This window comes from Drosophila nasuta, chromosome X (assembly GCF_023558535.2).
Source record: "Drosophila nasuta strain 15112-1781.00 chromosome X, ASM2355853v1, whole genome shotgun sequence".
NCBI classification, from domain to species: Eukaryota; Metazoa; Arthropoda; class Insecta; order Diptera; family Drosophilidae; genus Drosophila; species Drosophila nasuta.
Window position 1 is genome coordinate 28,458,824 of NC_083459.1, and position 14,015 is coordinate 28,472,838.

Consider the following 14,015-nt stretch of genomic DNA (forward strand, 5'->3'; position numbering starts at 1 on the left):
TTTTGTTTTTTTATTACACTCCACACCATCCACAGACACAGCACACACACTGCGCACTTGATGCCCGGCCATGTGGAACCTGTTTGGCCAGTTTCGTAGATTTTGTTTTCCAAGTAATGATTTTGATTTGTGTTTCATCTAAACCACATTCATTCATCTGCCAATCTTTGCACACAACACAACAATGTCTACGCCAAGTCCAATGTTGAAGGAACAGCTGCTTACCCTGGATAATCCCGTCTTCTGTTGTTATCTATTTTGGGCCACTGTGTTGGTTGTGAAAATGCTGCTAATGTCGCTGCTAACGGCGCTGCAGCGTTTTCGCTACAAGGTGAGTCCACCACAAGCAAACACAACAAATTGTATTCCACCTTCTCAATGCCATCCACACATCATCCACAGCTGCTGGGCTTGCTGCCTTTGGGGCTGCGGCGCAAGGTACAAAAATGCATTCCACATATTCCATCGCATAACAACAATTCGAATAGTTGTTAATGCTTTTCTACTTGCAGATATTCCCCAACGAAGAGGATCTGTTTTTCAAGAACATCGAAGTGCAGTTCGATGATCCACATGTGGAACGCGTTCGCAGGTATGCCAGACATGATATAAAATCGAAACAACTGTTGCTCTATCTCTTTTCTTCCCACACACACACAGAGCCCATCGCAATGATATGGAGAACATTCTGCCATATTTCATTATGGGTTTGATCTATCTGAGCACCGATCCCAATCCCACGGTGGCCTGCAATTTATTCCGCGTTGCCGCCGTTGCACGCATCCTTCATACGCTCGTCTATGCCGTGTATCCAGTGCCGCAGCCATCGCGCATTTTGGCCTTTGCCACCATGTTGCTGATTACGTTCTACATGGCCGCCGTTGTGGCCTTGCGTACGCTTAGCTTTATTTAATTAGAGTATTAAATAGTAAAAACAACACACACACGCACGCACGCGCACACAGATTCAGGTAGTTTAAGTAAAGGCGCGTTAAACGACATGCCGACGACGTCACAGTTTTACCGGTTTGATCAGGGCTGCACACACATGTATGTAATCTAGGGCTGTAGTACAACTTACAATAAAATGGAATATACTAAAGAACATTGTTGACGTCATAGTTGCCACTGACAGTCAACTGCAGCGCAGTGCTGTCCTGACGTCACAATAGCAAAGTTGCTGGGCAAAGCAGCAGTAATCGTCACAATTGCACAGCGCTGACGTCGCAGTTGCCAATTACACGGCTGCAGTCGAATGCAAGCCTTACGTCACAGCCGCAAAGCGTTGTATACCTTACATAGTAATCGCACCTTGACAAGATTGTTATACATTAATTAGTAAACAAATACAAATTGCGCTTTTTTGGTTCAACAATTTTGGTTTCTATTTTTCCTCTTCGTTTAAATTAACTAAAATTAGCTTGAGATAGCAAAACAAATAAAAAAAAAAAAACATCGCAAAGAGAGAGAGAAAGAGATATACATGTATTAATTATTTAGCCGCATCTTCTCCCCCGTGACGACTGAAATATTCCTTCTAAGTACACCGCGCGACGCCTTTCCCACGCTCAGTCGACCAATTAGATTTTGAATCCCTGGTCTCGCATACATTGTTTATGCGCCTCGATGAGTTTCGTGCAGTTTTCCTCGCCATTTTCCACAATGCTACAAAAAACAAGAGATGCGTTCAATATGTATATGTAGTTGCGTCATGTGGCACGGTGTCAAAATTGCACACTCACCATTGGTCACGTGCACGTTTCGTCTCGGGACAAGCGCAGCACGCCTTGCATTTCGGTTTATCGCCGGCGGCAGCGGTATCCGTAACTTTGGCTGCAGTCGCTGCGGCGGTTTCCACAACTCCGACTCCATGTGATGCGTTGCTGCCCATTGTGTTGTGTGGTTTTGCGAATCGAATTGATGAATGACTAGCACTAGAAATAACACTCTCACTGTTCACTGGTGATTAGATATGTGTTGTTTATGTAATAAAAAAAACACTTACCAGTTTCAAAATATGTGAGAAATATTTCACCACATTCTATTTATTTCAAGTTCACACAACAGTGTGCCCGTACCGTATTACGACAAATATGGAATTTCACGCTGTGAAAAATACCAAAATACCACATTGCAGCCATGCGTTTATCGAAATATCTATCGGAATATACAAAACACAAAATATGGATTTGTTTATGTAAATTTATTTTTGTATATTTGTATTTTAAGCGGTTTCCATTTGCTGTCCAGTTGCCTGCGGCTCTTTTAGTCTTTGCAGCATATTAAACGAAACCAAATCCAACTTTAAATGTTGCACACTCAATGCGCTGCCATCCCAATCGAAGAGCATCTTGAATTTCAACGGGTCGCAGAGATTCAGCATTTCTGTTTGAAAAAAACAATAAATGAATTAAATATAAAAATATATTATGGTTAAATGCTGCTCACCCATGCCACCGCTCTGGTACTCATTGCGTTCCCTTTCCAGCGTAATCTTGATGACATCCTGACGTGCAGCATGTTGATTTGCCCGATGCTTGCCAATGGATTGTTTCAGTGCGATTTGTTCGAGCTCTTCGTCGAAACGCTTAAGGTACAACGCAATAAGGTCTTCGAATTCCTGTGGTGTTAGTGGCGTTGTGCGTCCCTCATCGATTTGGCCCAGGAACCAGCTCAGTTTCTCGCCCATAATGTTGCTTTTGATTGCATGCCCCATGCGTGTTTTGTGTTTGTTGTTTTGCCTGCGTGCCTTTTTACCCAACGCCTTGGTTTTGCGGCTGTTGGGATGCTTGCATTTCTCTAGCTCCTTGCGTAAGTTCGCCTAATATTAATAATAAATTGCATTATTTATTTTTTGCATTTTTAGCAACAAACTTACCATCGTCGCGGCGACCACGTTTATATTGTTTGGTTTGTGCAACAGCTGTGCGCACTTATCGATATCGTTCACGACCACATGATGTCTATCGTTATCACTTATACTTTTGCATTTATCGCTGGCTTTACAATAGATGGCGCCAAAAGGCAATTGTACAACAAAAACAAAACGATCGACTGCCACAACAGCTGGCTAATGCAAAACAAACTGAATTTGCTTAGAACGCGGCCGCAATTACACGCGATAAGGTCGATCGTTTGTTGCTGAGTACGCATTTAAAGCAGCCGCAAATTAACAGGTATTTCAATGCAAATTCTATTTGCTATTAATCAATTTACACTGACATGTTTCATTATGTTGTTTTTTTTTGCAGAGCAAATTATGGCAATGGCAACACACTTGCTACGCAATGGCAGCACATTTTGGCTGCGTCGCACAAAACCCATCGCTGTGAGTAACATATGCTTTTAAAGTAATTGCAAAATGTGGCCAATGCACTCCACATGTTGCGCACGCAAATTAGTAAATAGTTAAAAATAATAATTAATAGCAAAACAAAGTTTGTGGCATTCCATTCCGTTATTATGTAACAGCAGAGTGTTGGGTGTGCGTGTGTGTGCGAGCGAGCGCGCAACACAGCAGCAACAGGTGTGACAGAGAGGCAGCGCGCCAAACGCGCGCTGTTTCTGCAATTCGTCGCTTGGCTTTTCGCTTGCGATCGATTGCCGCAAGATGGCGCTGGTTTGGCTCGCGAAATTTGCATTTTCAAAAATGTGTTCTGTTCTTTGCAATGTTTTACGTTGTTTTATGCACATTTGGTGCTGCGGTTAAAGTCTATTATAACTATAAAAGATTTATGTAGCAGATAGTATCAAGTAAATTATTATATGTCAATTTGCATAAGAAATATAGAATATATATAAACATGTCATTTCGCCTGCCCGTCTGTCTGCATCTATTAAGAGCTATATCTCAAGAGATTTTTAATTTAATTTTGTATTTTTTAGCTGTCGCGTTGCTTGCATTTAACGAGCTGCCTCGACAAGAAGGTAGCCTTCAATCTCAGCGACATTGGCGAAGGCATTCGCGAGGTGACGGTCAAGGAATGGTTCGTTAAGGTGGGCGACACCGTCGAACAGTTTGACAATCTCTGCGAGGTGCAATCGGACAAGGCATCGGTGACCATAACCAGTCGCTACGACGGCAAGATCACCAAGATCTTTCACAGCATCGATGAACTGGCGTTGGTTGGCAAACCCTTGCTGGAATTCGAGGTAGCCGACGAAGAGGAGGATAACGATGACACCTCCTCCGATTCCAGTTCCAGTTCGAGTTCCAGCTCGGACAGCGATGTGGAAAAGCAGCAAGCAGCTGCCGTTGGTGGACGGATTATAACACCAGCCACACCCGCTGTGCGTCGCTTGGCCAAGGAGCATCAATTGGACTTGGCTAAGGTGACGCCAACTGGTAAAAATGGGCGTGTGCTCAAGGGTGATGTGTTGGAATTCTTGGGTCAAGTGCCACCCGGCACAAATGTGCCACATCCCAGCAATGTGGCCAAGCAGACAGCTGCTTCTGCTCCTGTTGCTGTTGCTTCTGCCTCACCTCCTCCGAAAGTTGCTCCCGCGGATCGCGTTGAGGTGCTCAAGGGAGTGCGCAAGGCAATGCTCAAGTCCATGAGCGAGTCGCTGGTGAGTCGGTCACTTTTAATCATTTAAACTACTTAAATAACTCTAATGAATCGTTTGCATCTTACAGAAAATTCCGCATTTCGCTTACAGCGATGAGATCGACATGTCCAAGCTGATCCAGTTCCGCACCCAACTCCAGGCAGCTGCCGCAGAGCAGGGCGTGCCCAAGCTCACCTTTATGCCCTTCTGCATTAAGGCTGCCAGCATTGCGTTGTCCAAGTATCCGATTGTCAACAGCTCGCTCGATTTGGCCAGCGAGTCCATCATCTACAAGGGATCGCATAACATTAGCGTGGCGATTGATACGCCGCAGGGTTTGGTGGTGCCCAACATTAAGAATTGCCAGGCGAAGAACATCATTGAGATTGCCAAGGATCTGAATGCGCTCGTTGAGCGCGGACGCACTGGCTCCTTGACGCCTGCGGACTTTGCCGATGGCACCTTTTCGCTTTCCAACATTGGCATCGTAAGTGCACAAAACAAAAGTTTATTTCCCAAAGGAATAACGAAGGAGCGTATGCAAGTCTTAAGTGTTGTAGAGTTTTAGTAGAGAATAGAACAGAAAGATCTGTCTGTCCGAATCATAAGTGTAGTAGAGTCTTAATAAGCAGAAAGCTCTGTCTGTCCGAATCATAAGTATAGTAGAGCCTTAATAAGCACAAAGCTCTGTCTGTCCGCTTTTTGACGCTTGCTGACTTTGCTGATGACATCTTTTCGCACATAAATTGTTTATTTCTAAAAGGGATAGCGTAGGAGAGTCTTAGGTGTAGTAGTTTTAATAGAGAAGAGTAGAAAGCTCTGTCTGTCCGAATCATAAGTGTAGTAGAGTCTTAATAAGCAGAAAGCTCTGTCTGTCCACTTCTTGACGCTTGCTGACTTTGCTGATGACATCTTTTCGCACATAAATTGTTTATTTCTAAAAGGGACAGCGTAGGAGAGTCTTAGGTGTAGTAGTCTTAATAGAGAAGAGTAGAAAGCTCTCTTAAGTGTCGTAGAGTCTTAATAAGCAGAAAGCTCTGTCTGTCCGCTTCTTGACGCTTGCTGACTTTGCTGATGACACCTTTTCATACATAAATTGTTTATTACTAAAAGGGATAGCGTAGGAGAGTCTTAGGTGTAGTAGTCTTAATAGAGAAGAATAGAAAGCTCTGTCTGTCTGAATCTTAAAGGTTGAAGTGTCTTAACAGAAAGCCTTAAGCTCTGTCTGTCCGAATCTTTTGTCTTAATAGAGCAGAGAGCAGAAAGCTCTGTGTGTCCGAATCTTAAGGGACAGATAGCAAATTCAAATTTAAGAATATAACTTACTCAAATAATATTTCTAATTAAGTATAACATATCTTAAGTTTTAAGTGTAATAGATAGAGTCTTAATAGAAAAGAACAGAAAGCTCTGTCTGTCCGAATATTAAGAGTAGTAGAGTAGAGGGCAGAAAGCTCTGTCAGTCCGCTTATGCTATATCAAATATTATCGAAAGCTAGATTTACCAAAAACTTTTAGATAATATTCGATATTCTCTGAAGAAAGCTCGAATTTAAGTATATAATTTTACCACCTTGTAGTTAGTCAAAACAACATATTTATTTAAATATTACCGATCTTAAGTTGAAGTGTAAGGTGAAAGCTCTGCTTGTGCGCTTAATAATTTAAAAGATTCTGAGAGGTCCACAGCAATTGGAAGTTAGACAAGTAATAGTTAGTGTAGTTTGGTATATTTTATATTAATATACCACTTATAGTCTTTGGTATGTTTTTAGTATTTTTGTTTTATAAAATGTAGTTTAGATTTCATTTTGTAAAATGCAGTTTAACTATTCTTAAGTTCATTTGGCTTTCTACTTCTCGCACCTACATATGTATATCTCTGTACTCTTCTTTACCATACAGTCTTACTATATATCGATCTCTCTCTTTTTCGTTGCTTATTTCACAGGTCGGTGGCACTTATACGCATCCTTGCATCATGGCACCTCAGGTGGCAATCGGAGCAATGGGACGAACGAAGGCGGTGCCGCGATTCAATGATCGCGATGAGGTGATCAAGGCGCACATCATGAGTGTGAGCTGGTCCGCTGATCATCGTGTCATCGATGGCGTTACCATGGCCAGTTTCTCGAATGTGTGGAAGCAACATCTGGAGCAGCCGGCGCTCTTTATGCTCCACTGAGCACGATTTCCCCCGATTTTCCGAGGCTCACCTCGATCAACTGATCAACGGTTAAGGCTGTTTTCTAATGCATTTATTTACAACAAGCTTTGCTTACTCTCCTCCTTCTCCTTCTCCCCTCCCCCCTTTTTTTGAAGTGTGTTTTGGCCATGTGACGCGCTCTTCCTAAAAACTTCCAGAACGTGCATTTATATAGCAGACATAGCTCGAGCTTTTGTCTACTTAGCTTTAAGCTTCAGCGCACATCGGCTGGTCACACTGTCCCAAACTTTATCCTTTTTTTTGTTGTTTTAAAATCAAAAATTTGTTTATTCAAGTGTTAAATGTGTAGTCTTTATCATACAGTTCAACTGTATTCTTTTTTTGTCATAGATTTAAATAATAATATTGAATATGTATTTGATGTAATCTGTAATCTTGTTGTATACGGCTGTCCAATAAACATCCGATGGTTTAAACAGAACTTTTGCATCCTTTGTTTGTCTCTCTTACCACCTTATTATTCACGTTATCAATCACGGCTGATTGACTGATTGATCGACAAAGCTTTTGAGGCGGACCTTTAAAGCTCAGTCATAGGAAGAGTGTTTAAAAGAGATTGTAAAAAAATTTAGATTCTTTTTTCTGTAGACTTTGAAATGTTTTCGATGAAGGGAGCTAAAGTTGATTATATAATGACTTTAACATTATTTTTCTATAACTTTATTATTAATCTGTTTAAGTTAATAACAAAGTTAGTCAGAACTTTTGATTTTGTATGGTAAAATCACACCCATTTGTAAAATATAAAATAATTTTCATCGAAAATGTTCTTAAAAATTAACGAGAGTTAAAATATTCATATGTATTTTATCATTTCAAGCTTTAATATCGCATTGAAACAAAATATTTAAAGCTTTACCTATATATTTTTTTTTTCTATGGTATATTTGAAATGTAGTATATTCTATGCCAATATACTAAATAAAGCATTCGGTATATTTGTAGTATTTTTGCGCTATATAAATTTGGTATATTTAAATAATAATACCGCATTTTGAATATAGTAGTATATCAATATACCAAATACGGTATTATATATATTTTTAGTATTTTGCGGTATATTAGTTTGGTATATTTTTCCGAACAATACTAAATTTTGAATGTAATACTATATAGATATACCAAATGTAGCCTTCGGTATATTTTAGTATTTTGCTCTATATTAGTTTAGTATATTTTAAATAATACCGCGCTGTTTTGCTCTAATTGAAAATGGGTAGCGGGTATCTCACAGTCGAGCACACTCGACTGTAGCTTTCTTGCTTGTTTTGAAATATACATAAATATTAAAGAGAAATTTGTTCGTGGGCTCATATATTATCTAAGAGGGAAGGGTTTATCAAAAAGGAATATTAAATATTTGTGAATATGGTCTATAGAAAGATGTTGAACACATCCAACAAAAAGCAATACATATATGAAAAAGATGTTGGTATAATTTGATTTTTGTATTTTCAAGGAAGTATACACATACTTTTTATTTTCCGTTCGCCGTTTGAGATTGAAGGCCACAACATTGTCAACAACTGCAAATCAACTTTAATATAAATTTCTTTAGCATACTTTTCAGCGTTGCTGCTGTTCAATAATTGCGGGCTTAAGCTAACGGAAAAAAGTTCTACATACACAAATATGCAGCATACATGACAAAATACACGCACGCACACACACACAAGTGAATGTGTGTGTGTGTAAGTGTGTGTATAACGCATTTATTAATATAAATACATTTCGGCTTTGCCTTTTTCCCGTTTTTCTATTTTTTTTTGTATGCTTAACTCAATTTGACACACACACATACATACATGGAGAGATGAAGCATTATTGGAACGCACGTGGCTGGCAGCTGGCATGCGCTGTGTGCTGTGCTGTGTGCGAATCCAACAAGTGCGGCATGGAAAATGTTCTTGCATGGAAAAGACGCGCGCGTTCGACCTTCCATTCACCACCATTTCCATTTCCATTTCCATTTTGCATTCCAGTCTGACAACGGGCATCGCGTATAGGAATTTACGTGCCCAACACACACACACACACACACACACATACAGATAGGAACGTAACTCAACACTGTGAAATTGACCACAGCGAAGCCCGCGTCCTGGATGCGAGTTGGGTTGTGTTGTGTTGATTAGTCAGAAAGCATTTTCAGTTACACCACGGCCAGCGCGCAGCTCAGACGTTTGAAGCGCCAGCCAGCATTAGTTTGCACTAAAGACGCCAGGTGGAGCCACCAGCTGCACTTTTTTTGTTTTTGGTTTTTTTCGCTGACCGTGGCAAGAACACAACAAAAAAAAAAGAAACAGTAAAGTTAGATTACAAAAAAACACATAAATAATAATAGCAAAGTTAAATTATTAAACAAGTAACAGTAAATGTAACACAAAAAAAAAACAAATGTAAAGCAATAACTACAAATTGCTAAACGCGTATTTTTTGCGTGTGTGTGTGTTTGTGTGTGTGTGACGCGTGCTTTAAACATTTTTTTTTGCGGCAATGCAGCGCAACAATTGTAAATCGAAAATGTTGACGCATTGAGCCAACAACAACAACTTAATAGTCGAAAGCAATAGAAGAAGAAGCTACAGCGACACAACTACAACTCAAAGCGACAAGTAAGTACAAAAAAAGACCAAACACAAAATTTTACTATTAGCGCGTATGCTGGAATGCGTGTGTATGTGTTTGCTTGTGTGTGTGTGTGTGTGTGTTTAACAGGCCAATCAAGCACGCATACGCAGGCAGGCAAATGCGAGTGTGTGTGTGTGTGTACAACAACAGCGCTCGCAGCTTTGGTATCGACACATTCATTGCTGCTGCTTCTGCCTTGACGCTGCTGACTGCACTGCTTTGGCGCTGCTAACTCCGCTGCCTTCGCGCTGTTTTTGCTGTTGCTTTTGTTGCTGCTCTACGCTGCTGTTTCGCTACTGCCGACTGCGCTGCCCTGGCACTGCCTTCGCGCTGTTATTGCTGTTGCTTTTGCTGCTGCTCTTCCTTGCTGTTATTCTGTTTCGCTGCTGCCGACTGCGCTGCCTTGACGCCGTTTTTGCTGCTGCTCCTCCTTGCTGTTATTCTGTTTCGCTGCTGCTGACTGCGCTGCCTTGGCGCTGTTTTTGCTGTTGCTTTTGCTGCTGCCCTTCGCTGTTTTTGCTGCTGCTGTTACTCTGTTTCAGTGGTGCAAACTGCGCTGCCTTGGCGTTGTTTTTGTTGTTGCTTTTATTGCTACTCTTGGCCGCTGCGCTGCTTTTGCTGCTTCTTGTTATTGTTGTCTTTTTTCTGCCATTGCTTTGGCGCTGCTTTTGCTCGTGTTGTTGTTATTGTGTTTTTTCAATGCGGCCGCTGACTGCGCTGCTTTTGACGCCACTTTTGTCGTTGTTGTTGTTGTTATTGTGCTGCTTTTTTGCTCCACTCTTGTTGTTGTTGTTATTGTGCTTTGACGCCACTCTTCTTGTAGTTGTTGTTGTTATTGTGCTTTGCTGCTGCTGCTTAACGATTTTTCCAGTGACCTTGTTGCGTACGCGGTCGTTCGTTGCGCGTATTTGTGTGTGTGTGTGTGTGTGTGTGTAAATCGTTCATTTGCCCGACTAACTCTCGCATACGCAGTGTCTGTGTGTGTGTGTGTGTGGTTGCTGCTTAGCCTTGTCAAAAGCCACCTCAGCTCTATCCACCTCACCTGCCTTTGATATTTTTGGCCAGCTTGGAAGTCTTTCTTTTTTTTTGTCTCCGTTGTCGTTTTTTTCGTAGCATACTTTTAAATTCTAAATGTGTTTACTTGTGTGTGTGTGTGTGTGTGTGTGAATGTTTGTGTGTTTGCTTTGTGCTTTTTTCGTTTGCTTTTGCCTTTGTTATACGCATTTCCAATGAATATTGAATGCAGCAAAATTATGCTGCTATTTTTCTGTGCTTGTGTGTTGGGGCATTAATTGAAATTGCTCATCACATTTCAGCTGCCTCTTTCCGCTTCCCTCTCTCTCTCTTTCTCCCTCTGCTTCTCTCTTTGTGTGTGTGTGTGTGTGTGTGTTAGTATTTGATAAGCGTCGTCGTCATTTTGTGGCCTTGATGATGTTGCTTGATTTCCATTTTGTCGTTGCTCGCTGCTCGTTTTTCTGTCTTTTTTTTCGCATTTGAGTTTGCATATACTTTTTTTCTTCTTCTTTTTTGGTGAACTGTCTTTGACCAAACTCATCATCAACATCATTATAGCGAATGCAGAACGCATTGCATTTGCCGAGCCTTTTATTGATTTTATGCCTCAGCAGCCAACAACAACTGAGGCACGTGCAACAACAACAGCAACAACAGCAACAACAACAACAAGTCATTCACACCATTTCAAGGGTCGGGCACTCAACACACACACACACACACACACATACACATATGTGGAGACATGTGTAAAACGAGTCACACTACGTCAAATTAATTGAAAAACGCAATGTCCCCAAGGGAGCGAGTGAGACACGAGAGGAGGGAAAGGGAGGGAGGGCGAGACATTGCCCCAGCACTCGAGTTCATAAGCAAGTGGCATACACACACACATACACACACACATACACACGCATTTACAACCACATTCCCTCATTCACATTTCACATCTTTAAACAGCTTGAGGTTGCAGCTGATTTAACGTTGCATACTTTTGTGCTGCACTTAAGCAGCCAACAGACAGAACAGGACAGGACATTGGAGAGGAGAGGAGGAGGGAAATAATCGTGAAAGGCAGGCAGTAAAAATAGCCAGAACAGTGAAGCACTGAAGCAGGAATAAAGAAGAAGAGGAAGAGAACTATCCAGGCAGCTACTTGATAAGAATACGCCGCACATTTTTCAATTTTAAGCCATAAAGCTTATTTCTCTAAAGCTCCTTATGCCGCAAGTAGCACAAAATGCGCTTTTCTTTTTTAGTATATAAAATACATACATATGTATATATGAATTGAGTGGAGCTACTTAGTTGGAAATGGCATAAATTTAGTTCAAGTTATTTAAGAAATAGTTCTGAATGCTAAATGAAGCCTACTTAGCTGCTTTGGCTGACAATTTGGTATATTTTGACCGCTATGGTATATTTCGAATGTAGTATTTTATAATATTCAGTATATTTTGATTATTTTTTTACGGTATATTATTCGGTTTATTTTAAGAATAACACCGCATTTTCAAAATAGTTCTTTATTAATATACCATATATATTTGGTATATTTTTGGTATTTTTGTGGTATACAGTCAAGGGTGCACGACTGTGAGATAACTGTTAAAAGCAAAACAGTGCGGTATTTTTTTTAAATATACCAAATTAATATATAGTATTACAAATATATTAAATATATTCTATTAATGGCTTTATTTGGTATAAAGGTATAGTTTTCCATTAAAAATGTGGTATTATTGTTAAAATATACCAATATCGTATACCACTAAAATACTAAAAATATACCAAAGTCTGTATTTAGTATACTAATATAGTACTGTCCTCAAAATATGCCATAGAGTGAAGCATTTACCAGATTGTTAGCCAAATAAACTAAAATCCGATTGCAGTATTTCTTAATTTTACAATCAACTCAGGATTAATAAATACTGTAGTTATTATTTTTTTGTACCCAAACTTCAAAATTATGTCTGTCATTCGATTTTTTTTATCGTTTTATGGAGCGAAAGCAGCCGTGACAAACATTTGAAACAAACTCGACTTGCTTACAACCAGTATAATATAAATTTTAGCTATATAGTATCTCTTATAGTCTCTAAGATTATCTGTCCTTAAATCGAGCAAGTCAAAGTTCAATATAAATATATATATCTCTTATAGTCTCTAAGAGTATTATAGATAATAATATTAAATTTTGCTGTCCTTAAATCGAGCAAGTCAAAGTTCAAAGTCTGATGGGGACATTTTGTAAAAATTTCTTTTGTTTGCCGTCGCAATTTGTGTGCTTGCAAAAGTTGAAAGACCCGAAAGCGTATTCCCACGTCGTTTCTAACTGCAAGTCACGCTCTGTTTCGCTGTCGCAGTCGCATTGTCGCATTTCTTTGGCTCCTCTTCGTCGTGTTCTTCTGCTTTGTTGTCGTTGTCGTTGTCTTCATATTCCCCAAGCGCACTTGCTTTTCTTGCATTCGTGTTTTATTGTTATGCTTATTGTGACATATTTCCCATTTTCCTCTTTTCTTTTCTTTTTTATGATTGCAGTTTTTGCTATATTTTCTATTGCTTGTTCTTCTTCTCTTCATTTATTTGCTGCTGTTTCCGCCTTCTTCTGTTCTTCTGCCTTCTGCTTTAGTGCTATGTGTGTCATCATTCATTCGATTCTTGACTACGACAACAACTTATGCAACAAGCGAAATTTTAACTGCAATGACTCCAAAAAAAAAAAAAAAGAAAAGGATTTTCATCAACTGATTGGATTGAGTGAGGCAGTGAGAAAAGAATCAGTTAATGAATTGGTGAAAGGTTTGGGAATTCAAGACTATATTTTGAATGAAAGATTTTCGAAGGAATTGGTGAAAGTTTTGAAAATTAAAGATTGAGTCTTAAGTAAAAGATTTGCCTAAAGACACGAGTGTGAAGAGAATCAGATAATGAATTGATAAAAGGTTTGAAATGCTTGACAAAAGCCGCGAATGATTCTTTTTTGTGAAAATATTCTCAGTAAATAAATTCTACTAATTAATCTTCTAATTAATCTTACACCAGAAACTCTACAAAGTTATTTTACAGTAACATTTTATTTATTTTAAATATTGTTCTTTATTTCTTAATGTCCAGCTCCCATTTACATTTTTTTGCATATTTTAAAATGTTGACGTATACTTAATATGTGTGTATAATATTTTATTCAGTCTTCAGTTACGCAATTATTACTGCAACATTTTAAAATATATGTTTCTTTATTTCTTAATGGCGAGCTCTTCATATTCTTTAAATTTCTTGGAAATGTTGCAATTACAACGTATACTTAATATTTAAATTGTATATTTTTATTTTATTCAGTCTTCAATTACTCAGTTGACTTTCTCATTATTGTCACAAATGACAAAAAAAAAGCAATATTGTACATTTCAGGAATTTCGAAACGGCAATTTGTGTAAGAATTTTACGTATACTTAATATTTGTATTATTGGCTATTATTATCTGTATTATCTTCAGTGTCTCTATTTACATTTCTCATTAATATTGTATATACCATAAATTCTCACAATCTCAGAAATGGAATAAGTTCTAAAAACATTTTTCCATTCT

The 14,015-nt window shown here is 39.2% G+C and overlaps 5 protein-coding genes across 10 annotated transcripts in view; 3 read left to right on the forward strand and 2 right to left on the reverse strand.

Annotated features, from left to right (window-relative positions):
* Position 1: 1 nt before the first annotated feature.
* LOC132795267 (microsomal glutathione S-transferase 1) lies at positions 2-1,478 on the forward strand. 3 transcript variants are annotated; one of them, XM_060805894.1, is made up of 5 exons: positions 2-113; positions 199-331; positions 403-438; positions 513-592; positions 661-1,478. In XM_060805894.1, exons 2-5 carry the CDS (start codon positions 203-205, stop codon positions 911-913), a joined length of 498 nt encoding a protein of 165 aa, XP_060661877.1. In that variant the 5' UTR covers positions 2-113; positions 199-202; the 3' UTR covers positions 914-1,478. The 3 variants fall into 3 exon arrangements, with proteins under 3 accessions (XP_060661877.1, XP_060661876.1, XP_060661878.1); XM_060805893.1 differs by lacking the exon at positions 2-113 and having other exon boundaries at positions 175-331; XM_060805895.1 differs by lacking the exons at positions 2-113; positions 403-438 and having other exon boundaries at positions 175-331.
* Positions 1,479-1,523: 45 nt separating this feature from the next.
* LOC132795270 (cytochrome c oxidase copper chaperone) lies at positions 1,524-1,891 on the reverse strand. The gene is made up of 2 exons (XM_060805901.1): positions 1,743-1,891; positions 1,524-1,665 (listed from the first exon to the last, which is right to left on the reverse strand). Exons 1-2 carry the CDS (start codon positions 1,889-1,891, stop codon positions 1,581-1,583), a joined length of 234 nt encoding a protein of 77 aa, XP_060661884.1. The 3' UTR covers positions 1,524-1,580.
* Positions 1,892-2,194: 303 nt separating this feature from the next.
* LOC132795266 (translation machinery-associated protein 16 homolog) lies at positions 2,195-2,944 on the reverse strand. The gene is made up of 3 exons (XM_060805892.1): positions 2,879-2,944; positions 2,449-2,821; positions 2,195-2,385 (listed from the first exon to the last, which is right to left on the reverse strand). The coding sequence occupies exons 1-3, from the start codon at positions 2,879-2,881 to the stop codon at positions 2,225-2,227; spliced, it is 537 nt and encodes a 178-aa protein (XP_060661875.1). The 5' UTR covers positions 2,882-2,944; the 3' UTR covers positions 2,195-2,224.
* Positions 2,945-3,056: 112 nt separating this feature from the next.
* On the forward strand, positions 3,057-7,190 carry LOC132795265 (lipoamide acyltransferase component of branched-chain alpha-keto acid dehydrogenase complex, mitochondrial). The gene is made up of 5 exons (XM_060805891.1): positions 3,057-3,176; positions 3,252-3,328; positions 3,886-4,569; positions 4,637-5,035; positions 6,500-7,190. Exons 2-5 carry the CDS (start codon positions 3,260-3,262, stop codon positions 6,731-6,733), a joined length of 1,386 nt encoding a protein of 461 aa, XP_060661874.1. The 5' UTR covers positions 3,057-3,176; positions 3,252-3,259; the 3' UTR covers positions 6,734-7,190.
* A 1,749-nt stretch (positions 7,191-8,939) lies between these two features.
* The window catches only part of LOC132795186 (MAP kinase-activating death domain protein), a 34,555-nt gene continuing 29,479 nt past the window's right edge, over positions 8,940-14,015 (forward strand). For all 4 annotated transcript variants that reach the window (XM_060805745.1, XM_060805747.1, XM_060805749.1 and 1 more), the window contains exon 1: positions 8,940-9,390. The gene's annotated coding sequence lies outside the window, so the exon portion shown is untranslated. The remainder of the gene's footprint in view (positions 9,391-14,015) is intronic.